The sequence below is a fragment of the Schistocerca nitens genome, chromosome 2, assembly GCF_023898315.1.
Source record: "Schistocerca nitens isolate TAMUIC-IGC-003100 chromosome 2, iqSchNite1.1, whole genome shotgun sequence".
NCBI lineage: Eukaryota > Metazoa > Arthropoda > Insecta > Orthoptera > Acrididae > Schistocerca > Schistocerca nitens.
The window spans coordinates 714,798,684-714,824,887 of NC_064615.1; the positions used below are offsets into that span (position 1 = coordinate 714,798,684).

Consider the following 26,204-nt stretch of genomic DNA (forward strand, 5'->3'; position numbering starts at 1 on the left):
ATTGCTCGTAATAGTGCGCGCCGATCAACAGAGTCTATTCGGAAAACTATTATCATACTACAAAAACGTAGCGTTTCCTATTCACTTTTCCAAAGGTAAGTCAGGTCCGGAGCCTTATTTTTAACCATTCACGCATACGTGAAGCCACTATCCTAACGCCGCATACGCGTACGTCGTCAGGTGCTCGGCGGTAACAAACGCGGCGGAAGCCTTAAGCAGTGGGCGGTCAGCGGGAGCGTGGCCGTCGATTGATTGGAGCCTCACCCTCGGCCCCTGCCCCACACGCCGCTGTCGATCGCCGGCGGTTATTTGCAGTGGGCCATTATGGCGCGATGCGATGTGGGTCAGCGGCGCGCGCATGCGCCGTGACCTTTCGCGTCGCCATGCCGCTAACACATCGATGCTCTCACCCCGTCTCCACCCCCGCCCCTCAGGGCTTCCGGAAGGACGGGTGCCGCCAGCAGCGTCGCCGACCAGTCGTCCTTCGACGTTCCCAAACATCTTGCTGCCGCCCATGTCGGGAAGGCTGTCACGCAGACCCGAGTGAAGTTCTGCATACTTGTGCCTCTCGAAAACTCCCTCAGACTGCAACAGATACTTCTTGTGACACGCCTACTCGTCCCAATGTTTCCTCGATAGAAGACCATGGTACCTTCAGTCTAAAACTTCCTCAAACTTCTATTGCAATGTGGGCAGCCTGTCATCCATCACCTTCTCTCCCAACAGAGATTCCAAACACTAGGGAACTTCTCTTTCCTCGTGCTTGCACTCTGCATCTATACCTGCGTAAATATTCCTCAAATCATTATAATGTCTACGGTGGAGGCACATACTGAACCAGCACCATTTACTCATTTTCCTCTTCTTTAGCCATACTGCGGGAGAGGAACGTGTGTTCAACGCACCGAAGCGTTTTTGTCTCATCTTTGGAAGTACACTACTTTTCACGTGAGATTCAGCATCTTTCCTGTAGTGTGTTCCACTGAAGATTGTGGGACACTCCTGTACTCGATCCTCATTAGATATCTACTCACATTACTAAATTAAAGTGCTCACCTCATGTTTCCTGTATTTATGTGTAGGCTTATCTCAAGAAGAACAGTAGGGATTTTGCTACGGTCTTCACTAATAGACATATTCACGAGCAAATTTTGTACAAGGTGTGAAAAGAAGTAATGAGACAGATTTTTTATCTGTTGTTGTTGTGGTGTTCAGTCCTGAGACTGGTTTGATGCAGCTCTCCATGCTACTCTATCCTGTGCAAGCTTCTTCATCTCCCAGTACCTACTGCAACCTACATCCTTCTGAATCTGCTTAGTGTATTCATCTCTTGGTCTCCCTCTACGATTTTTACCCTCCACGCTGCCCTCCAATGCTAAATTTGTGATCCCTTGATGCCTCAAAACATGTCCTACCAATCGATCCCTTCTTCTAGTCAAGTTGTGCCACAAACTTCTCTTCTCCCCAATCCTATTCAATACCTCCTCATTAGTTACGTGATCTACCCACCTTATCTTCAGCATTCTTCTGTAGCACCACATTTCGAAAGCTTCTATTCTCTTCTTGTCCAAACTACACTCCTGGAAATTGAAATAAGAACACCGTGAATTCATTGTCCCAGGAAGGGGAAACTTTATTGACACATTCCTGGGGTCAGATACATCACATGATCACACTGACAGAACCACAGGCACATAGACACAGGCAACAGAGCATGCACAATGTCGGCACTAGTACAGTGTATATCCACCTTTCGCAGCAATGCAAGCTGCTATTCTCCCATGGAGACGATCGTAGAGATGCTGGATGTAGTCCTGTGGAACGGCTTGCCATGCCATTTCCACCTGGCGCCTCAGTTGGACCAGCGTTCGTGCTGGACGTGCAGACCGCGTGAGACGACGCTTCATCCAGTCCCAAACATGCTCAATGGGGGACAGATCCGGAGATCTTGCTGGCCAGGGTAGTTGACTTACACCTTCTAGAGCACGTTGGGTGGCACGGGATACATGCGGACGTCCATTGTCCTGTTGGAACAGCGAGTTCCCTTGCCGGTCTAGGAATGGTAGAACGATGGGTTCGATGACGGTTTGGATGTACCGTGCACTATTCAGTGTCCCCTCGACGATCACCAGTGGTGTACGGCCAGTGTAGGAGATTGCTCCCCACACCATGATGCCGGGTGTTGGCCCTGTGTGCCTCGGTCGTATGCAGTCCTGATTGTGGCGCTCACCTGCACGGTGCCAAACACGCATACGACCATCATTGGCACCAAGGCAGAAGCGACTCTCATCGCTGAAGACGACACGTCTCCATTCGTCCCTCCATTCACGCCTGTCGCGACACCACTGGAGGCGGGCTGCACGATGTTGGGGCGTGAGCGGAAGACGGCCTAACGGTGTGCGGGACCGTAGCCCAGCTTCATGGAGACGGTTGCGAATGGTCCTCGGCGATACCCCAGGAGCAACAGTGTCCCTAATTTGCTGGGAAGTGGCGGTGCGGTCCCCTACGGCACTGCGTAGGATCCTACGGTCTTGGCGTGCATCCGTGCGTCGCTGCGGTCCGGTCCCAGGTCGACGGGCACGTGCACCTTCCGCCGACCACTGGCGACAACATCGATCTACTGTGGAGACCTCACGCCCCACGTGTTGAGCAATTCGGCGGTACGTCCACCCGGCCTCCCGCATGCCCACTATACGCCCTCGCTCAAAGTCCGTCAACTGCACATACGGTTCACGTCCACGCTGTCGCGGCATGCTACCAGTGTTAAAGACTGCGATGTAGCTCCGTATGCCACGGCAAACTGGCTGACACTGACGGCGGCGGTGCACAAATGCTGCGCAGCTAGCGCCATTCGACGGCCAACACCGCGGTTCCTGGTGTGTCCGCTGTGCCGTGCGTGTGGTCATTGCTTGTACAGCCCTCTCGCAGTGTCCGGAGCAAGTATGGTGGGTCTGACACACCGGTGTCAATGTGTTCTTTTTTCCATTTCCAGGAGTGTAGTTATCGTCCACGTCTCACTTCCATACATGGCTACACTCCATACAAATACTTTCAGAAACGACTTCCTGACACCTAAATCTATACTCGATGTTAACAAATTTCTCTTCTTGAGAAATGCGTTCCTTGCCATTGCCAGTCTACATTTTATATCCTCTCTACTTCGACCATCATCGGTTATTTTACTCCCTAAATAGCAAAACTCCTTTACTACTTTAAGTGTCTCATTTCCTAATCTAATTCCCTCAGCATCACCCGACTTAATTTGACTACATTCCATTATCCTCGTTTTGCTTTTGTTGATGTTCATCTTATATCCTCCTTTCAAGACACTGTCCATTCCGTTCAACTGCTCTTCCAAGTCCTTTGCTGTCTCTGACAGAATTACAATGTCATCGGCGAACCTCAAAGTTTTTACTGCTTCTCCATGAATTTTAATACCTACTCCGAATTTTTCTTTTGTTTCCTTTACTGCTTGCTCAATATACAGATTGAATAACATCGGGGAGAGGCTACAACCCTGTCTCACTCCTTTCCCAACCACTGCTTCCCTTTCATGTCCCTCGACTCTTATAACTGCCATCTGGTTTGTACAAATTGTAAATAGCTACCAAAGTTTTTTTTAAAAAAAACAGCAATATTCTGCTCTTCAAAAGCAGTTGTATATCGGAAGAGTCGTTGTTCCCAGTTCAAAAGATGGTTCAAATGGCTCTGAGCACGATGTGTCTTAACATCTGAGGTCATCAGTCCGTTATTATACTTAAACCTGACTAACCGAAGGACATCACACACATCCGTGCTCGAGGCAGGATTCGAACCTGCGACAGTAGCGCACGCGCGCTTCCAGACTGAAGCACCTAGAACCCCTCCGCCACAGTGGCCGGCGTTGTTCTCAGTCTTGGTAGCAGCGCTGAAAGGCTTCAACTGTCAGAGCCTTTAACATGTTGGTCAAGTTCTTCTGAATGTTCTCCAGAGACCCAAAATGACGTCCTTTTAAGACATTTATCACTTTCGGGAAAATAAAAAAGTCACAAGGACTCAGATGGAACAGCAAGGATGCCTTTTGAGGTCAAAAATTCAGTGACGGAATCGCCGTGTGACATAGGGCGTTGTCATGGTGCAGCATCCACTTCTCTGCAATGTCCAGTCTCAATCGATTCACCATTTTCCTGAGCCTTTTAAGGACATATTTGTGAAACACTTGGTTGACAGTTTCTGTTGGAGGTTTGCTCTCACAGGAGCCCGAATACGTTCGACGTTTTCGTCGGTTCTGAAACTAGAGATCCGCCGGAGCGAGGTTCACCTTCGACGTTTTCTCGGCCTTCCAAAAGTAATTTGTGCCTGCGAATAACGTGTGCTCTTGATAAGTGATGTTTCTCGTAGGGCTGTTTCCACTTCTCAAAGGTTGCATTTGCGGATACTTCAATTTTAACACAAAACATGATGGTATGTTTGTTTGTGAAGGCCAATCTCGGAAACTACTATAAACATTTTGATACAGCTTTCACTATTCACGAAGAAAGTTTGTGTATATAATTTTTTAATAATTCGTGCAAATTGGCTGAACTATGATAGTGTATGACAGTGAAATCGTGCCTCCTGAGAATTTTTCTGGTGTGTGCTACTGAAATCTTTAAGTTATAGTAGAATTCAATTATATAACGTTGATGTCTCTACGAAGTGGACCGTCAGCAAAATTATAGCACATAAGTCGCCCGGCCGTTCGTACTTAAGTGATACCGGAACAGGTCCTTAGTTCTATCTACAAAGAAACGTCACGAACTGTGCGGTACCTGGTTGAATTTCTCTCTCTGTGCCTCTTTATGTATCTTTAAGCCAACACTGAAAGGGCCCTGCGTTGATAGTAGTTAGGAATCGGATGGGCGACTGTTTTGAAGAAGGAAGGGAAGAAGATTAGGGTTTAACGCCCCGTCGACGACAAGGTCAATAGAGACGGAAGTATTTTGAAGGCGACCGCCTTCGTAAATTAATATTGCAATACCTTAGTATTCTTCTAGTGAATCGCGGCCTTGCATCTGCATTCACCGTAATTAAATTTATATGGTCATTCCACCTTTACTTTCTCCGCACATGTATCTATACATGATTCCTTGGGGTTGAGTCCAGTGAGCGCTCGGTGATGATGTAATCAAATCTTACTGGATATTTCTGATCACTTACATAAGCGATATTACACTTGTTTTTTGTTGGTGGTCAGCTGCCAGTCACCAGTGCACCTAGCGCTGATCATCGGTGGGTCTTTCTGCATTTCGCAACTATTTCCTGATGGTAAGTTCCAGCTACTGAAGTGTAGCAAGTTCAGCACATATCTGCTCTATCGGTGTTAGTAATGGAATTGAATTTAGTTGGATTGTAAGTTGATACTTGAGATGCAATACTATAAATGAAATTCTGGGAAGTGGAGTAGACAAAGAAACTAAATATTGAGTCACTGATTAAAGTAAAATAGGCGAAAGAAGTAGCTATTGAAAAACGAAAGACAAACGTTGAGGATAAGAAATGTATACGTAGCAAGTACTGAAACGTGTGAATTACATGGTGGGAGCATGCTGACTGCAGCAGATACACAGATATGAACAGACGAGTACAGGCTACAGAGGAGCAGATAACTTCCATACGAAGGGAAATATCTGTGCCGCAGCTTTCAAAATTTATGGGGCAAAGAATGTTGAGCATTAATGGAGGCATAAAATCCCTAACTTGTTAGTATTTTATTTTGGTTTTTATCTCCATTTGTCGGAAAATAATGTTACTCTTTCTCATTACAGATTCTGGCACACACGGTTTAATTACGTCACTAATTTGTACTAAAATACTTATTTCTTGGTCTGTGGCTGGTATACCAGTGCGAATTAAGTGAAGTGCACCGGAAACAATGAGGTTGGTCATGCAGTGACGATAATTCTTAGTTTTATGTACAATGCCCGAAAAATAGTACATCCTTATAGAGGTTTCCAATCCACTCAAGGTTTATTATTGCCATAGCGCATATGCAGTACATGAAATTATTACATTTACAGTTCAACAGAATAAGCGGTTGTTAGAACCAGGTATCGACCCAAGCTGGAACACCCATATTAGTCCGCAGAGTAGTCCTCACGGGCGACAATGCAGGCGCAATGCTGGCATCCGTTTGATCGTACGGCTGGCGAATATTGTTTTGGGATATGTTATTCCATACCTGCTCGAACTGTTCACGTAGTTCTGCGAGAGATGTTGGTTGATGAGTCGCACGAGTGACATCTCATACCACGATATTCCACATGGAGACAAGTCTGGAGATTGTCCTGGCGATGGAAGTAGTTGCACGTCTTATAGATTATGTTGAGTTTCATGGGCAGTGAATGATAGAACATTGTCCTGTTGGAACACACATCACCTTTCTTTGGCAAGAAGGGCCAAAAACCGTTTCTAACAACATTCAGCACGTACCGAACGTTGGTTAGCATCCCCTCCAGAAACACCAAAGGTCGGAGTTGTAGTTTATCGCACCCCAGACTTTACGACCTAGAGTGGGGCCAGTGTGTCCTGAACAAATGCGTTGTATGAGACACCGCTCACCAGGTCTGCATCATACATACAAACGACCATCGCTTGCACGCAGGCAGAATCTGCTTTCATCCCCGAAGACCACGACGCGCCATTCTGTCTTCCAAGTGATCCTCCGACGTCATCAGCTGAGCCGTGCACGTCGATGCTGTGGCGTGAGTGGAAGACGGGCTGGAGCTGTGGGGCTAATAACCAGTTCGCAACAGTTCGTGTTGACACGTCTAGGCTCACAAGCCCTCTCATGTGTGCTGTGATAGCTGCGCAGACTGCCACTGCTGCCCTTAAAACACATCCTGGCGGGCTTCTGTGCTGCGTGGACGTCTACAGAGTTGAGGATGTTCACTTCACCACTGATAACCTGCATCGTTGCACAAATGACGAAGCACGTCCAACTTGTGTGTCAGTTCTCCGAAAGGACCATCACGCCACTCCCAGGGCCTCAATCTGACCCCTTTCAAACTCGCTCACTTGGCTGTAGGAAGTACGAGTGCGTCTCCATGGCATAATTGCCTGCTTGCTTCACACGTTTGCACCACAATGAGCCTTCTGGTTTTAAGCATTCCCTATTACAGGGTAGACACGGACGGCGCTCTGGTAGCCATTTCACTACGCCGTCTGTTGGCAGACGACGATGAAATCATTATGACCTCCAGGTCGAATATTCCGTCATCGGATCAAAATCTACGTCGTCTTTCCAGGTGCACTAATTTTCTTCCGGCAATGCATATATGCAGTCACAGGTATGTGGTCTATATTCTTTAAGAGGGTGGCGCACTATATTCTATTTCAGAATATAGCACACTCTATCATCGGACGACCTGTGAAAAGATGGTGCTGCACTTCTGTACAGTTCTTACTATCTACAACTGCCTATGCTGCCAAATAAACAACTCGCCTAATTACAACACTTCCAAATGTGAACGAACGAGTGAACTATCGACTAGAGCACACCTGAGTACTGTATCAAATGTGCGAACTGGTCGGAAAAACATATGTCTGCTTGCCAGTTGGAAACTTACGTTACAAGACACAGCCGTGATCCAGTTGATAGTTCGCTCGTTAATGCGTGTAATATCTTGAGCTGAGCGGACGTTGCACAATAGCGAGTTCTATACACCACCACGACTACGAAAACCAACAACTGTCGCGTCTCGACCTACTGTTCTGTCGCTATATCTCAGTTCGAGCAGAGATCCTCTCCAATAGTTGACAACTATGTCTCACCCTTTCAGGGTCTGGGAGTCCACGTTTGCTAATTTCTTTCGACTACAAGAACGATGTCTGGATTTAGTGTTATCTTGACAATTCCACAACAGATCGCTAACGGTGTCTAGAGGACATATAACGCAGCTGAAATCCCTCCATCCGAACCCCTCACCCTGTGAACTCCTACAATTATGGCGATTCGAGCTCTCCCTCTTCCCTCGACTCATTCTGACGAGAAACGACTGTGGTACTAACACGCTTATATTCCGCTGGTAGCAAACTGCTATGTCACATCCAGCGAATTGAGTTGTATGTCCACAACTGTTTCTTGTTTCGAAACTAATAATATATTTTTGCAAATCAGAATCAGTATTTCTGATTCATCCAAATTTCTAGACTCGACAATGTAAACATTTTACATCCAACATATCGTCAGCATCGATATCATTCAAGAAATCTATCGAAAAATTGTTATATCGATACTTTCGCCGACTCTGATTCCTCATGCAACTTGAAAGTTTAAGAAGACACTAAAGCTCAAAATCCTATACTATAGAACGAGTGACACTGACGAAGAAAGGTTAACTTCCGACGTTATCAGCCGCCGCCACCGTCACGGCAGCGTCAAACTGTGTCACCGAGAATCCTTCACTTGACTTTCAGTTCCGCTGACGGCCTCAGTGAGCACCGTCATTTGAAATGCACTGTGGAGTACATTGACCTTCCGTTCCGTTTCGTTGTGTTCCGTGACGTCCAGCGTGTACTGAGTTTTACGTTTATACTCGACCAGCTACATTACGGTGTGTGGCGGAAGGCACTTGTATTACTATCTTCATTTCCCCCATCCCTTTTCCATTCGCGATTACTGCATGGAAAGAACGACTGTCTATAGAAGCCGGTATGAACTCTCGTTTCTGTGATTTTCTGGTCGTTGTGATTTCGCGAGACATGTGCCGAAGGAAGTAATATTTTGTTTGAATCTTCTTGGAACGCATAATTTCAAAATTCCGGCAGTAAACCTCTTCGTGATTTACAACGCCTCTCCTGTAGAGTCTGAAGCTGGAGTTTTTTGAGAATTTCCGAGCTAACTAAACGATCTCGTAACGAAAGGCACAGCTCTTCTTCGGATTTTCTCTCTCTCTCTCTCTCTCTCTCTTCTATTATTCAAACTGACGAGGAGTCTCCTACTGGCGAGCATTTCTCAAAAATCAAGGAAGTGCTCTGTAAGCCACTTCTTTCGGGGATGAATTAAATTCCCTTTTCTTATAATGAATCTCAGCTCGTCATCTGCTGCTCCTGCAATTACTTTTATACGATTATGTCGCTGCAGGCGGTTACTTCTAGGTATATGATGATTATTACTGTTTCCAGTGATTCATCGCTAATAGCGTAATCGAATAGTAAAAGATCTCTTCGCCTGTTCATACGCAATACGTCACATTTATTTACGTTCAGGGCCAATTGCCATTCACTGCATCAAACGTGGATCCTCTTGCATGTCTTCCTGCATTTCGCTATAGTTTTGTTCCGTTCCCCTCTTACATAAAAGAGCATCGTATGCGAACAGCATCAAGGAGCTTTTCACGTTCTCTTCTATAGACGGTGTTTTACAGGAATAGTAAACATTTTAGAAAGTAGTAGTATAGACTAATGCGAATAAAATATTCCTTATGGCATGTGGCCGATTTTGATAGGTTATAGAGATAAGTTTTCTTTTCTTGTTGGTACACCAGTAGCAGTAGATTTATTTATCGACTGTCATTTTTGTTTTGAAGTTCAAATTGTGAAACTGAGTCTGAGTTTACATAACTGAATTTTTCAGCTGATATTGCGATTTGTTTGCCAATGCTACAATGTAATTTGAGCTTGCTGCATCGTCTTACAGGGCACCGTTATTTAGACCCATGAAAATGAGTTTCTAGCATTACTGGAGGAGGTTCCTTTTGGTTACAAGGATGTATCTGTTCTTCCAGCACGACGAGGCTCCTGTAGAATCTAGTCGTCAAGTGACACATCATTTAAACTTAACGCTCCCCAGATGGTGGATCGGCGGAAATGGTCACACTTCTTTGTGACCATGGTCCCAAGACTTCTAACCTTTAGCTTTCTTCCTGTGAGAATGGTCCTCAAGGCAAAATCTACAACAAAAAAGTAAACACATGAGACAAATTGATCATTCGGCTTGTAGCGAAATGGAAACCACAGCGAAAATCAAGATTGTTTTGTTTGCAACAGTTACTAACCCATCCAGACACTTCTGCACATAGTCGCCGCTCCGACTTCGACATTTTGTCGCAGCGTTAAACAACTGCCGCGCCTCTTGGCCGCGCGGTTAGAGGCGCCATTTCACGGACTGCGCGGTCCCTCCCTCCGGAGGTTCGAGTCCTCCCTCGGGCATGGGTGTGTGTGTTGTTCTTAGCATAAGTTAGTTTAAGAAGTGTTTAAGTATACGGACCGATGACCTCAGCAGTTTGGTCCCTTAGGAATTCACACACATTTGAAACAACTTTCCAGTACCATCGTCATAGAAGGCAGTCGCCTGTGCTTTCCGCGAATTCTCTGCGCTGAGGTGTAGCTCGTTTCCTAAGCCAAAATGTTGTCTTCACAGCCAGCGTTTCATGTAAATTTGGAAATTTTTGGCAAGGTCTTATGGGACCAAACTGTTGAGGTCATCGGTCTCTAAACTTACACATTATTTAATCTAACTTTAACTTACGCTAAGGACGACACACACACACCCATGCCCAAGGGAGGACTCGAACCTCCGACGAGGGGAGCCGCGCGGAACGTGACAAGACGCCCTAAGACCGCGTGGCTACCCCGCGCGGCAGCGGTTCATGTTACAGAGATGAAACACAGAACGAACCGAGTCCGGACTGTACGAAGGGTGATCAAGCATGGGTGGTCAGACACTTCCCATCGAAAACGCTGCAAGAGCGTCCTCATTGACCCTGCAGCGTGCGACTGTGAAATGTCATGAAGCAAATGTAAATTACGTGGAATGCATTGCGCGATCGATCGGATCTTACTTTCCGAATATTCCTTGCTTTGTTGGTAATATGACTGAGCGGCGGCAGGGCGTGTCGCAGTGAATGTCGCTCACAATCCAGTCATCTGCTCCGCGTGAAAGGGGATAGACCGAGTTCCTGATCCACCTAGAGACGGTCAGTCTTAAGGCGTACATGCTGAAAATCACTCTGTCAATTTACTGGGATAAATAGTAAGCAGAGGTAGCACACCTAATTGGTAGACCATGCTACTTCTGTGAAATCTTGGCGTCACAGGGCCAACGAATTCAATGGAAAAACGCCTAGTGTAGCCAGGCAGCATGAGCGAACCTTTTTGGCTCTAACGGAAGTTGTTCCCCACGACTTTATCTATCGCCCCTAGACGTCGCAAGTGTTGCAGACAGTAACGGCAGGCAGTATTACTCAGCTGCGGCCCAGTCTACCGTTGTGTAACGCAGGTCTCGAGACGGGACGGGATTGTGGGAGGGGCGATAGAGCCGCCGCGATATGCGGCTGTGGCGGCGAGCCTGGGGCCGGCGGCGGATCAATAGGCCGTGACGTCAGAGGCGGCGGCAGCGGCGCCCGTATCGACCGCGGTATAGCGGCGCCCGGCCGCCCGGCGGCTGCGGACGCAGCGCCGTCTGCAGAGGTACCAACAGCGGCCACCCGCGAGAAACCCTCACCTCAAGCAGTCAGCAGCCGGAACGATCGATGCTGGGTCACTGCTGGGCAACTTAGGCGAAAACTATCCAGAACTATCGAACTGGGGACCTCGAAAAGGGAAGGAAGATTAAGGTTTAACGTCCCTCCAAAAATGGTTCAAATGGCTCTGAGCACTATGGGACTTAACATCTATGCTCATCAATCCCCTGGAACTTAGAACTACTTAAACCTAACTAACTTAAGGACATCACACGCATCCATGCCCGAGGCGGGATTCGAACTTGCGACTGTAGCGGTCGCGCGGTTCCAGACTGAACCGCCTAGAACCGCTCGGCCACACCGGCCGGCAGCGTCCCTCCGGCGACACGCTCACCACTGACAGCGTATAAGATTGGGGAAGGAAAGGCGAAGGTAACACTGCGACATTTGCTTCGAGCGATTACCGGAAATCTCGAAAGAACTAAATCTGGGGTTTGAGACCACTGTCTTCAGAATGTGATTCCAGGGTCTTACAAGAGCAAGATCTCTGAAATATCAAAACAGCGGCATCAATATATGTTTTAATATTATCCGCCTTATGAATGTGAGGTCATGTGAGACGCAAAAAATTCGTAGGCTTCGCGAGATGTATATTTATCTGGCATCCTAATTTTACATCACTTTATTGCATAGTATTCCTGTAAATGCGGGATTTCAGTCAGTTTTCTAAATTACATATTTGGACGTACATTACATTATTGTTTCTTTCTGGCCTCAATAATCGGTCTGGTTTGCCGCGCGCCAGCGTGCAGTAAGTGTTACTGTTGTGTGGGAGTAGGCTTTGGAGCGTCTCGCCGTGTAGACACTCGTCCGCGAGATCGTTCTGCTTTCACCGCTTCATCACTGTGAAACTGCTCGAAGGTGTTTTTTAAGTTTTAGAAACAGATGGAAATCTGGTGGGACCAAGTGGGGACTGCATAGAGATTGGTCGATGACAGTGAAGTCAAGGTGTCGGCTTGTTGCAGACGCCACAGCACTCGCATGTACTGTATTATGACTTTGTCATGCTGAAGGAGGAGGTGCTCCATTTGTGTACAAATTCTTCGAATTCGTGCTTTCAGTTTTTTGTACCATACTTCTGCAATGGTGGCCTGTACGCGCTCTCCTGACGTGCAATACTTACCTGACACCTGTGTCTGTGTTATCCGACGATTTATGAGCTCGTCAACTCGATAAAGATGAATCTCCTCGGCTGCCATATGCGGTCGTCCACTCTCCACACACGTTGAGGTTATCACAACGGTTTCCTTCATTATAAGCGTGAACAGCCCAACGTCGCACATTACTGACGTCGATACAATCGTCACCATACATAGCTTTTATTGTTCTATCAGTTTTATAAATTAAAAGCTCTCCTGTAACTTTTAAGCTTGCAGTACACCACTGTTCCTTTCTGGACTCAACAATGGATCTGGTTCGGCACCCACGTGTGCGCAGCGCTTGTTGTGTGGGAGTGCGGCTTGGGAGAGAGTCACTATGTGGGGACACGTCTGATAGTCAGGAAGCCACATTCGTCTGCAGAGTTTATTTTATAGAATGTTCTGATTTGCAATACGTGTGGGAATGGCGATATACGAGGGCGTGCTGAAAAGCAATGCATTCGATTTTTTTACGTGAAAACTCTTGAAGCTTTTTAAATAAAACGAACTTTATTAACATTCTACATGTTTATTCTTAGCTCTACATATTTATTTCTCAATGTAGTCACCCTGGCGATATATCTGTTTGTTGATACCGTCACTGTGGAATGTCTGAATTTGTTGACGGAACCACAACCTCACCTCTGCTTGCACCGCTTCATCACTATCAAAGTGAATTCGTCGAAGGCTTTCTTTAAGTTACGGAAACAGATGAAAAGGCGTCGGATTGTTGTAAATGTCGCAGCTCTCGTGCGCGGTGTGACATTGTCATGCTGAAGAAAAGGGTGCTCCACTTATGGAAGGGCTCTTCGAATTCATGCTTTCAGTTTTCTGCTTCTTAGTTCTGCGTAGATGGCCAGTATACGCTCTCATTATATCACGAACAATCTATCATCGCACATTACTAATGTCGATACAATCAGCACCGTACATGGCTTTCATTCTCCTGTGGATTTCTGTTGGAGGCACTTTGTCTGCGGTTAGAAATTCGATTCAAGCACGCTGTTTCTCACGCACCGCCATGTTACACGTTACAATTCGGACTCCTCTATCCCACAGGGTGGCAACTTGCGTCAGCGAAGAAGGAAAGTCGTCTGGGTAACATGACACGTAATACCTCAGCCGATATTGGGTACAGTATAAAAAACTGAGGCATCACTTTTCAGCACACCCTCGAATTACTGGCACCCGGTTTTTAAGGAAATTAAAAATTGTGACGATGGATTTCCTTAAACAGCATGTTCCACTAATAGACAGCCCTCCACACATCTCGCAACTTCAAAAAGAAGAATGTAATAAATTCCTGGCCACAATTATTTATATAAGAATGTAAAAACTGGTAGAAATCGATCCGGGGATGATCAGTTTGGGTTCAGGTGAAGTGTACGAACACTTGAAGCAATACTGATCGTGGATTGAGAGAAATGTTTTGACGCTGTATACTGGATTATTCTCTGAGATTTTGAAGGTAGCAGGGATAAAATACAGAGCGCGAAACATTATTTGCAACTTCACCAGAAACTAAACGGCAGTAACAAGGAGTCCAAGGACATGAAAGGAAAGCACCTACCACTGACTTCATTGAATCTGTAAGCAAGCCGTAAACCAATCCAAAGAGAAATTGGGAAAGGAAAGTAAAATTCACGAGTAACAAATGTAAAAAAGCTAATGTTTCCTGATGGTACTGTAATGCTGTCAAGATGTTGTCTTGAACTGAGGTTAAAAGATGAATATCTATCAACGAAAGTAAAATAAGGATAATAGAGTGTAGTCAAATTAAATCAGGCGGTGCTGAGGGAATTACATTATAAAGGCCATATATAAAATTGCAGATTTATTTTCCCAGCAAAATAAATGGCGATTGAAGAAGTAAAGAAGATATAATATGCGGAATGACGACAGTAAAAACACATTTCTGAAAAAGAGAAACTTCTTGACCCTGAGTATGAATTTGTGAAGGAAATGATCTGGAGTGTAGCGTTTTACGGAGATGAAACGTTGACAGCAGAAAGTTAAGACAAGAAGACAATAAAAACTTTATCAATGCGGTACTGCAAGAAGGTTACATGGGAACATCGCATAACTAATAAGGAGGAACTGAACAGAGTTGTGGAAAAAGGAAATTTCTGCCACAACCTGAGTAAAAGGAGAGTTCGGTTGGTAGGACACATCCTGAGGCATCTGGGAACAGTCAGTTTGGTAACTGAAGGAAGTATTGGGCGGAGGAGGCAAAACACGTAGAGGGAAAACAAGGTTTGCACTAAAGCAAGCAGGTTGAAGTTCGTGGTTATTAAGTTAATCGTTATATTTATTCAGCATGTGACACACAATAGAGCAATCTCAACACACAGCTACTCAATTCGAGAGTCAAGCTCTAAACGTCCGGCTGTTTCTGTTGACGTTCCATATTGGAATATGAAAAGTAACGATCATTTAACAACGTCATCCGGACGAAAAATTCTCTTTTTGTTTTAAATGTCCAGTTCACAGTGCTCTTTTCAGTTCCCACACATTACAACCTTCTTGTTTTAAATGTCCAGTCCACATTGCTCTCTTCAATTCCCACACATTACAACCTCTAATATTATGGAAGGGAGCTGTTGGTAGCTTGATGCATTTAGCGTCCATTGCGCGCACCACTACATAACATGAACTGGCGATTTTAAATAAGGCAAGAACTTTCTTATTGATACCAGTTTATTTTATGGCTGTACTCTGCAACTTCAAACACGTCCGACTGCTGATTTCAACACTGATAAATGATGAGATCTTGACTTTCGAAACACGCAGCCGTGTGTCACCACTGCTTCATAGTGTGCTGAGTAAACGGAACGATATTCGTAACCCGCTTGTTTCATCATCAGAGTCCTTCTTCAACACCAGCTACACACGAATAGCACACGTACGTCACAATAAAGGAAGTAAGTTGCCACTTTGACATATGAACCTCTTCTTAAGCTTACAAATGTCCTTCCGTGACGACCATAGCTATAATTTTACGCATTTTACCGCACGCACAATGAAGACGGATAATTACTTGCTTTTACTCCAGCCGCAGATGAAATAATTAGCAGTTTGAGTGACCGAGTTTATATGGAAGGTAAGATATGGGCAGAATGGTGGGAGGGAGAAACTGCCTTCATCACCAAGTTCATATCCCCACGATTCCCTGTAGTGGTATTAACATAAAATTTCATGTGTGTTCTATTCCCGACGTTGTTGACAAGACGCTAATGTCGAAAGGACAAGAAGTGCATAAATTCTTAAGAGAAAAACGATAACTTATAATACTTCTTCGTAATCATCATATTGTAAAGAAAACTCATTGAAATGAAAACAATGAAACAAGTAGGACTTAAAAATGGATACTCATTAGAAACGTAAAAGTGTTCAAACAAATTTATTTATTTGATGTACTTTTAGAACACTTCCTCCTGCTAAATATAGGCAAATCGCCTTTGTTTCTTTAAAAAAAAAAACTTTATATATCTAAATAATACTGTTGCGTTCAATTTTGTTATATCACTGAGCTCTAAAACTACATTGATCTTGATTGACCTCTGATTAGTTAGTTAATTTTTGTTTTCTTCTGTTTCAGCAAAAATTCTCCTTTTCTACGTCCTGTTCTACACATTTCTGGCTGGGTTTTTCTCCGCGATGCTTGCCATTTTCTACCAGACTCTGGACATGAGGATCCCGAAACGAGAGCTAGATGGATCCTTAATCGGAGACAACCCAGGTAAATCTGAACTGCTGCACCTTCTGCACTTTGCCTCATTTTCTGCAAATTTCACCAACTCATTGGCCACAACAACTAATTTTTTCTCCAAGCATCTAGCAGGCTAGTGTTCCTCATAACACATGTAATGTAAAGCAGTTCTGACAAACACTCGAATGTTACTATATGACAATGTAATAATAACTACCACTTTCTCAGAAGTATAGTAGATGAATTTTGGTTTGTCAGTATTGTCAGTCAACTTTCAGGGACATATTGACAAAGTGGAACTTCTGACTCAACGACAGCGAAGACAGTGACGTTTAAGATATCCCCATATGTTATACAGGGGATTCAAAGGATCGAAATCGCTATTTTATCCAGATCACCCATTTTACGAAAAGCCTGACAGTCGAAGCTTTTCTATTAAAATCTGCCACATTGTTTAAATTGATTTTCACAGATAACGCTTCCTTTCAGTACAGGGACCACTAACGGAAGAAGTTCAAATAAGTACGCTCTCTATTTTCCGTCTTCACCACGCGTAAGAACCTGGAGGATTATGGATGCTCTGCCAGAGGAAACCTTTGAAATACCGAAGTTTTCCGTCCGTCTGCATTCGTGTAGAACTTAATGGTATTCCTCTAGCTGAAGTGCTGTCACTTAGAAGGACAGCATGCCAACCTGGTACGTCCTGATGGAATTATTTCGCAAAATTCGCAAAATTTGTAACTTACGTTAACGGACGTTCACTATGGTCAAAACACCGTGTTCGTTTTGGACAGTATGTCTGCCAGATACTAGGCATTGCCCCAGTTTTCCATCCGTCGACGCGCTTTGAAATAATTGTTTAAGTATCGTGTTGAAATTTACTGGGAAGGAGCAAAACGAAGACCGTAGTGAACTTTGCCACATTCATGCGCCCAGACAATACTCCGAAATTGGTAGCACCAGTATTGTCATGCGTTTCCCGTAACAAATGAGTGGCACTTTCTCGAAACTATTCCATTTACCTTCCCTATTACTGATTTTACGCGCTCAGCCCCTATCGTGTCACTTCTAGATATTTAAGCAACTTGACAGTCTACAGGAGCTCACCAAAAAATGATTCAAATGGTTCTGAGCACTATGGGACTTAATATCTGAGGTCATCAGTCACCCTAGAACTTAGAACTACTTAAACCTAACTAACCTAAGGACACCACACACATCCATGCCAGAGGCAGGATTCCAACCCCCGACCGTAGCAGTCGCGCGGTTCCGGACTGAAGCGCCTAGAACCGCTCGGCCACCACTAGTTCACCGCTAATCTCTTAATCGAGTTCTATCGAGTTATCCTTAGTACTGTCAGAGGACGATGCATACCTGTGCACACCAGCATGGTCATTGAACAATCTGATGATGCCGTTGTACCTACCTGATAACGCAAGAGATAGTGTTAACATTCCTTGGGGCAACGCCGATTTACGTTGTCGGATGCTATGTTTGTTTTGTTTGCAAATGATACAAACATTGCAATAAATAGATAATATTCTTCTCGGGTATGCAGCCGGATCATGACGTCTTCAAGACACAATATTTCTGCGGTCCAACTGGCCGCCATCATCAGGTGAGAGCGCTGGTGCACAATCTCGCCGGAACTGACTTCCCAGCGCAAGCGGCAGCCCATATACAGGCCGCAGAAGACCCACAACGCGTGGGCTGCCGCTTGCGCTGGGAAGTCAGTTCCGGCGAGATTGTGCACCAGCGCTCTCACCTGATGATGGCGGCCAGTTGGACCGCAGAAATATTGTGTCTTGAAGACGTCATGATCCGGCTGCATACCCGAGAAGAATATTATCAATTATTACGCCGGGAAAGCCTTCGTAGTCACATTGCAATAAATAGCAAATAAAGTCCAGAATTAGAAATGGCTGTTAATCAAATTTTCACTGGCGTTAATAAATGGTTTAAAGCCTATTCATTGTCATTAAACTTCGAAAAAACCCGCTATATGCAGTTCAGAACCTGTAAGAGATTTCTTTCCAGCCTGTGTATAACATATGAGAACATGAGGTTGACAGTGTTAAATTTACGGGATTATAACCCGACAATAAATTCAGTTGGGAAGGGCATACTACCGAACTGCTGAAGCGCCTAAACAAGTCTGCATTTGCAATGCGAATGAAGTCAGATGTATAAGATGTAGTATAAGAAGGGCTTGCATACTTTCATTTCATTATGTCATATGGGATCATATTTTAGGGTAACTCGTCAAACCGATCGAAAGTTTTTAGAGTGCAAAAGCGTGTAGTAAGACTCGTTTGTGGTGGAAGTTGAAGAATATCGTGTTAAAGGAACAGGGTATTCTGACCACTGTTTTTCACAGTCAGTATACTAATTCCTTAATGAAATTTGTTGCAAATAATATGTATCTTTTTCCACCCAATAGCTCAATATATAGCATCAATACTAGGAATAAGGACAATCTACGTGAAGGCCTAAAACCATTTACTTTGGTCCAAAAATAATTTACCTTGGCCCAATATTCAGGCACACATATTTTCAATAAAGTGCCAGCAACCGTTAAAAGCTTGGTTTCATACAAAGCACAGTTTAAACAGAGTTTGAAAGACCTTTTGGTAGGCCACTCCTTCCACTTATAGATGAACTTTTCAACAGGGACTCTTATTTAGCTTAAGTAAAAATGTCTGTTAGAGTTCAGTTCTGGCAGCATTTGTTCATAACAGTCAAGACTATGAACAGGGTTATTACAAATGATTGAAGCGATTTCACAGCTCTACAATAACTTTATTATTTGAGATATTTTCACAATGCTTTGCACACACATACAAAAACTCAAAACGTTTTTTTAGGAATTCACAAATGTTCGATATGTGCCCCTTTAGTGATTCGGCAGACATCAAGCCGATAATTAAGTTCCTCCCACACTCGGCGCAGCATGTCCCCATCAATGAGTTCGGAAGCATTGTTGATGCGAGCTCGCAGTTCTGGCACGTTTCTTGGTAGAGGAAGTTGAAACACTGATTCTTTCACATAACCCCACAGAAAGAAATCGCATGGGGTTAAGTCGGGAGAGCGTGGAGGCCATGACATGAATTGCTGATCATGATCTCCACCACGACCGATCCATCGGTTTTCCAATCTCCTGTTTAAGAAATGCTGAACATCATGATGGAAGTGCGGTGGAGCACCATCCTGTTGAAAGATGAAGTCGGCGCTGTCGTTCTCCAGTTGTGGCATGAGCCAATTTTCCAGCATGTCCAGATACACGTGTCCTGTAACGTTTTTTTCGCAGAAGAAAAAGGGGCCGTAAACTTTAAACCGTGAGATTGCAATAAAACACGTTAACTTTTGGTGAATTGCGAATTTGCTACACGAATGCGTGAGGATTCTCTACCGCCCAGATTCGCACATTGTGTCTGTTCACTTCACCATTAAGAAAAAATGTTGCTTCATCACTGAAAACAAGTTTCGCACTGAACGCATCCTCTTCCATGAGCTGTTGCAACCGCGCCGAAAATTCAAAGCGTTTGACTTTGTCATCGGGTGTCAGGGCTTGTAGCAATTGTAAACGGTAAGGCTTCTGCTTTAGCCTTTTCCGTAAGATTTTCCAAACCGTCGGCTGTGGTACGTTTAGCTCCCTGCTTGCTTTATTCGTCAACTTCCGCGGGCTACGCGTGAAACTTGCCCGCACGCGTTCAACCGTTTCTTCGCTCACTGCAGGCCGACCCGTTGATTTCCCCTTACAGAGGCATCCAGAAGCTTTAAACTGCGCATACCATCGCCGAATGTAGTTAGCACTTGGTAGATCTTTGTTGAACTTCGTCCTGAAGTGTCGTTGCACTGTTATGACTGACTGATGTGAGTGCATTTCAAGCACGACATACGCTTTCTCGGCTCCTGTCGCCATTTTGTCTCACTGCGCTCTCGAGCGCTCTGGCGACAGAAACCTGAAGTGCGGCTTCAGCCGAACAAAACTTTATGAGTTTTTCTACGTATCTGTAGTGTGTCGTGACCATATGTCAATGAATGGAGCTACAGTGAATTTATGAAAGCGCTTCAATCATTTGTAATAGCCCTGTATTTTGTGTATGATAAATTTATTAAAAGTGCGTAACCTTGTTTCATTCTGACAGTATATTAATTCTGTAAATATTGCCAGTTCCAGTTTACTATAATGTATTCACGTATCTTGACGATCTCCTGACAAATGATCAGGGCAGTGAGTATTATATTCAGATGTTCTATGTTTTTTATGTTATACTTTCTCGCATGTTCCACACCCACGAGAGTCATCTAATTTTTGGGTCTGTAGAACGAAAACTGAATCTAATCTAATCTGCCCTAATCTAATCTAATCCTTGAGCACAGCCGATGTTATCTTCGTTTTTGTTGAGCATTCGCCGTCCAGTATAATGTAATAAGTTCCTCGAATACCATGCGGAAAATCACATACTCGTTAAGATACTCGCTACGATCGCACCTACTCGTACATTATTAGCAGCGAAAAGTGTCGAACGTCTTTGCAAAATGTAGGAAGAAGGAATCTGCCTGTTCATATGCATCTACCATTTGTGTGATATCGTTTGTGCATAAAGGAAGATGTGTTTCACACACAAAGCTTTCATTAAATCTGTATCGATTCTATAACCGAAGCTCAAAGAACGTCACAATGTTCAGCTCAAAACGTACTTTAAGATTCCGCAAAGACGGATATTAGCAGTATTGTTAACTATTCTATGCCTCTGGCACTTTATTCTTTTTGCAAGCAGGAGTGATCCGCTCAGTTTCCCGTCGCGCGAGATTATTCGCCGTCAAAGAGATCCTTGTCAACTGGGACTTTAAAAAGGGCCATTCCCCAGCGTGTTCAATATAAAATACATTGGTGCGTAAAACTTAAGGACGAGAATAACTTCTGCATAATGTCTCTGTGTCAACTAACTTAGCTCGATGAAATTTGGATCATACATAGAAAGAAATGCTACAGTGTAGTACAGAACATAACTGAAAGAAATACGCAACAAGACGAACAGAAATGGCACTTTTATTCAAAGACAATAATCACATTGAAGTCATCGCTACTCATAATGGTTCCCTAAAAACGACAGGGCATGGTTCTTAATAAGGTGTGCGATGACCACGGACGATAGCGCATGCGCTGTAGCGTGCTTTATGCTGGCCACAAAGTTGGTAAAAAGTTCTTGTTGTACGACGTCCCATTCCTCCACAGGTGCGGTTGACAGCTGCTGGGTGGTGTTCGGTGCATGCGGACGTGTTGCAACACGACTCCCCAACTCGTACCACATGCTCTCGATGGAATCTACATGATATTTCAATTCCTGTGCTGTTCAGCAGTACCATGCAATGTTCTTTGGGACTTGCATGGATGCATACTCAAAGAAACATTGCATCGTACTGCTGAACTGCACAGGCATGGCAGAATCATATTTATCCACCGACATTGGGCAAGCGACTTTGTGTTAAAAATGTCTCCCTTGTATGAGAATATTCATAATGGAGTACCAGTGCAGACTGCAGACATATTGTTGAGGACGTATGGAAGTTTGGGGCTGATCTTGAAGCGAGCATGGGTAGCCAAATGGTAAGGCGATGAGTGAGAAATCCATGTTCGAGTCCCGGTCCGGTACAAATTTTCGCTGTCGTCATTCCGTTATACAGCTGAATGGTTGTCTCTATTCGCAACTACGAATACATTTCACAATGGGATTTAAGTCGGCGGAACGGGCATGCCAGTTCATTCGTCGAACATCATCTCTTTCCAAGAGCTCGTGCACAAGCGCAGTTCGATGCAAACGCACAATGTTGCCCACAAAAATAAGTCAGGGCCGAATGCACCCCCAAAAAGACGCCTGTGAGAAAGCAGTACAGTATCAAAATAACATTGAGCGATTAGCGTACAGTGTTCAAAGATCTGGAAGTCCGCATGACCATGCAATATTATGTCTCCCCATACCATACCAAATGGACCAGCAAAACGGTCACGTCCGACAATGCGCGAGGTACCTCATGTGGCGAAAGGTGGGAACATTAATTCACTCAGCATCTTTGTCTAACATTATCGAAGTGCTGTAGTTCAGAGATCTTTTGACAGTGAAAATGCGGGGGATCTCGAGGTGTGCCAGAAATGTCAAAGGTGATCTCACAAAGTGTGTTTTTTTTTTTTTTTTCATTTCAATCTTCAAATCTTGTTCATTTATTAGATTCAGAGACTTGGAAAAGATATCCTTAGAAATTTCAAACTCTTCCAAAAAATTTAGTTTTTTGCCTTGTTGTCTACGTTTGAGGTGCTGGGCAGTAAATGAACAACCCTGTGCTACATAGTCCAGTCGGTGTATTTCTTCCTCTTGTTATTTTTAATTTATTCATTTATTATTGCCTTTAATAGCAATTCATACTTACACCAGCTTTTAATTTCCCCAGATTGTCTGATGATGCCTATAACACGCGAAACGTGTCACATGTGAAGATTAAATGAAACTCTGTGTGTGCAAATAAGACTGCTTTTTCTGTTCTATAAATATTTTGCCACTTACGTGCTGCAACCAACGAACGGGAATGTGGTATAGTTCTTACAATTTGGGATTTCGACGTAAGCCTCAGCATTTGACAACAAATTCATACATTTTCTCCTTATCATCGCATCAAACGTGTCCAACTTGCCATGTTTTTTCTGGCATATGATTTGCCCTTCAGGTATCGGCAGAGGAAGAATGTAACAGCTGCAAATCGGGGCTTCTCATTGGCCAATCAGCATTTCCGCGACGCCCGATAACCCTAGCAGGAAAAGCATTACCGAGTCATGTGCGTGATATGATGCGAGATTGGATGGCGCCTCATTCTACATCGCACCCTCTTATCATCTCATGTTGTAACAGTAGGCTCAACGACTGTTTCTAGCACTGCAATTAACTTCCTGCATTCATCGAATCACGATGAATTTATTATACCGGAAGAGAAGTACAACGTGCATTTGCAGACGGCTGTGATTCAAGTTAATCCATTGTAAACTCCGAATTTTATGCGCTAGGAGTCCAAAATTAGCAGTTGTGGCCATTAATAGACACATCGAAATGGAAAGCTTCATCTGGCCATCAAATGTTATTCAAGATTTTAGTTTCTCCTTCGTACCCCGCTAAAATGCATTCAGCAAACTGAATCCTGAAAAGACGCTGCCTGCTCTAGCAATGTTGGGGCAGGCACGGTTTCCATGGACACCAATTTATGTTCCACATAGCGTGCTAAGACAAACACGATACCAAATTAAAGTCTGTTTAGAAAAGCAGCCTTAAATTATTCTCTGAAATCTGTTCTTTGCCAACCACGCTGCATTTTCGTGAGAAACCGTTTCAAGGAAACATCTAATTCACTTTCACTTCATGTTTGTTAATCGTTTTCCCATCCAATGTCACGAGTCTCCCTTTTGCCCTTTTCCACCGTCGCTATCCATTATTGGCGATTTGTCATAATTCAGCCCAAAATCTAAAATTTCAATAGTCATTCTAGAACCGATTAGTGACAGGGAGAGTAACCGATATAGAAGAGGCGATCAAAAAGTTTCAGTTTGAGGGCGTTGCTGCAGCGTTTGTGCAACATACAGTAACTCCGATCGGGGTATATACGCACCGACATGTAGGAAAGGGATTAGTATGGCACTCATGTCTTTCTAATGTGTGTGCGATAAATGGGGGAATGTGGACTCGGGCCACATTATTACCAAATGCATCCAAGTAGGACCAACGTGCTGTAATTTTCGTGGATGCCAAAGGACAAACACCGGTAGACCCATTAGAGAATGAAGAACGCGTATGAGGCAGCATGTCTGTCGAAAACTACCTTTGTGGAATGGTGCGCCAGTTCTGTTCCGGTCGCGACTCGACCCAAGACGCCAGTACATCTGGGAGGCCAGCCTCATCCAGGGAGAGACACTCGAACACCCCACGCCCCCATATAGTACAAATCTCACCCCATGCGATTATCGCGCCTTGGTCCCTTAAAAAAGGTCTTGAATGGTTGACGATTCCTGTCGGATGATGATCTGCAGCAGGCATTTGTGGATTTCTTCACGCAGCCGGACACCATGCTTTACCAATATGGAGTATCGTTGGGGTGATTGCCTCATTGCCTCAATGCTCACGGCGATTTTTCCCGATTGTCATACCGGTTCTGAACTGTATGGTCTTCGAAAGAAAACTTTTTGATCGTCATATATATATAAAACTCGTGAAACAAAGAAATAGACATTACTCATATCACCGAGTGTAAGTCTACACACAATGCTTGTCTAACCCAATCTCTAAGATGTGAAATGTGAACGGTTCATAAAATTATTCGTCCTCTGTGAAGTAAATAACCTACTAAACCTAGGTTTACCATTCTAAGTTGCCTTACCGATCTTAGACGAATAAACATAAATGCCGATAACGTAGATTAACTAAGCCATGATCTTTGTGACAGTAAAGAAGAATTAGGGATAGTCACTGCAAAAAAGATCTCAGAAATGTTAATCTTTTTTTTCTTATAACTACCTGTTTATGAAAAAATCTATTCTATTGCTACAATCGCATCGTAAAGTAGTCATCACGTTACTATACGGCGTTTCAGGTAGGCTATCTTCTCTATAGTTCCCTTAGATTTCTTTATTTCGTACTGTATTCTGTAAACAGATTTTTCCTCTTTTCGTTGTAAATAACTTCCTGTAAGTAATTAAAAATTAGATACTGAGTCTGATCTACGTCCATCGTCATTTTCTATCACATGGTCGAATGCTATGTACCAGATTGAGTGAGATGTTGATTTTATTTTTACTTTCATCTCATTGGGTGACAAAGGAACTGAAATTGAGGGTAGAAAAGTAAAAGCAGAAGTATAGAACCGGAACTCCTTTTTCAAATATTTATTTATTGAGGAAGATACAAAAGTAGTTGCAGATTACTTCTCACACCACTGCAAAGTTAGTGATATAGATAGATGTTAGTTTCAGGGGCGTTGATGACCAGGTAAAACCGCTAAAATCGAACCAAGCTCTAGGGTCCAGTGGGATCCCTGTCAGATTCTGTTCAGAATTTTCAGCTGAGTTCGCTGACCCCATTAAAAAGGCTCTTTGAAAACTGAAAATAGTGTAGATTTGGCTCCAGGTGGTCATGTGCCCCTCCAGCACTGGTGTAAGTCATGGCAGTGAAGTTCGTTGTATGGAATCGGCACAGCAAGGCTGAGTTATGTGGAGACATGACAGAATGGCAGAAAGGAGCTATAGTGCTTGGAAGCAAACATTACAACATCACAAGTAAAGCTGCCAATTTGTTGGCAAATCAGTGTGGGCTATCCCACATGTCTAAAAGGAATGTTGTTCTACTACCAGTCACATAACACAGTGTAAGAACAGAGATCAGCAAAAGATTCTAACTGACAGGGACCAGAGAGGAATGTCATGCCTTGTCAATGACAATCAGTTTCAAAAGTGACAGGAATTGCCACTGTCAACAAATGTCAATCCATCTCAGCCACCACCCAAGTGAATGTTGCCATGAGTAACACACATAATGAGCATTTTGGAGTCAGGTACTTCAGGCAAGTCAGGCAAGAGGGGGTACTACGATGTTTTGGGGTATTTTTTGTACCATGACTTGTGCTCACTCATTCAGCTAACTATGAGCATGAACTAAGATGTTTATTTTAATATTCTTGGTGGCCAAATGTTGCCCTTTCTACTGCATCTGCATGATGTGTATGCAGTGTATGCACACTTAATCTAAGGTGACAGCAGCCATGTTCACAGGACTTCACTTATATGTTCCTGTTTAGAAAACATAGGCACCATACCACATCCACTGAAACACTTGA

At 44.0% G+C, this 26,204-nt stretch overlaps 1 protein-coding gene across 1 annotated transcript in view; it reads left to right on the forward strand.

Annotated features, from left to right (window-relative positions):
• The window catches only part of LOC126236881 (sodium/potassium-transporting ATPase subunit beta-2), a 154,420-nt gene that overhangs the window by 100,717 nt on the left and 27,499 nt on the right, over positions 1–26,204 (forward strand). Inside the window, exon 2 of the mRNA XM_049946509.1 lies at positions 16,221–16,361. Coding sequence (XP_049802466.1) covers positions 16,221–16,361 — 141 coding nt within the window. The remainder of the gene's footprint in view (positions 1–16,220; positions 16,362–26,204) is intronic.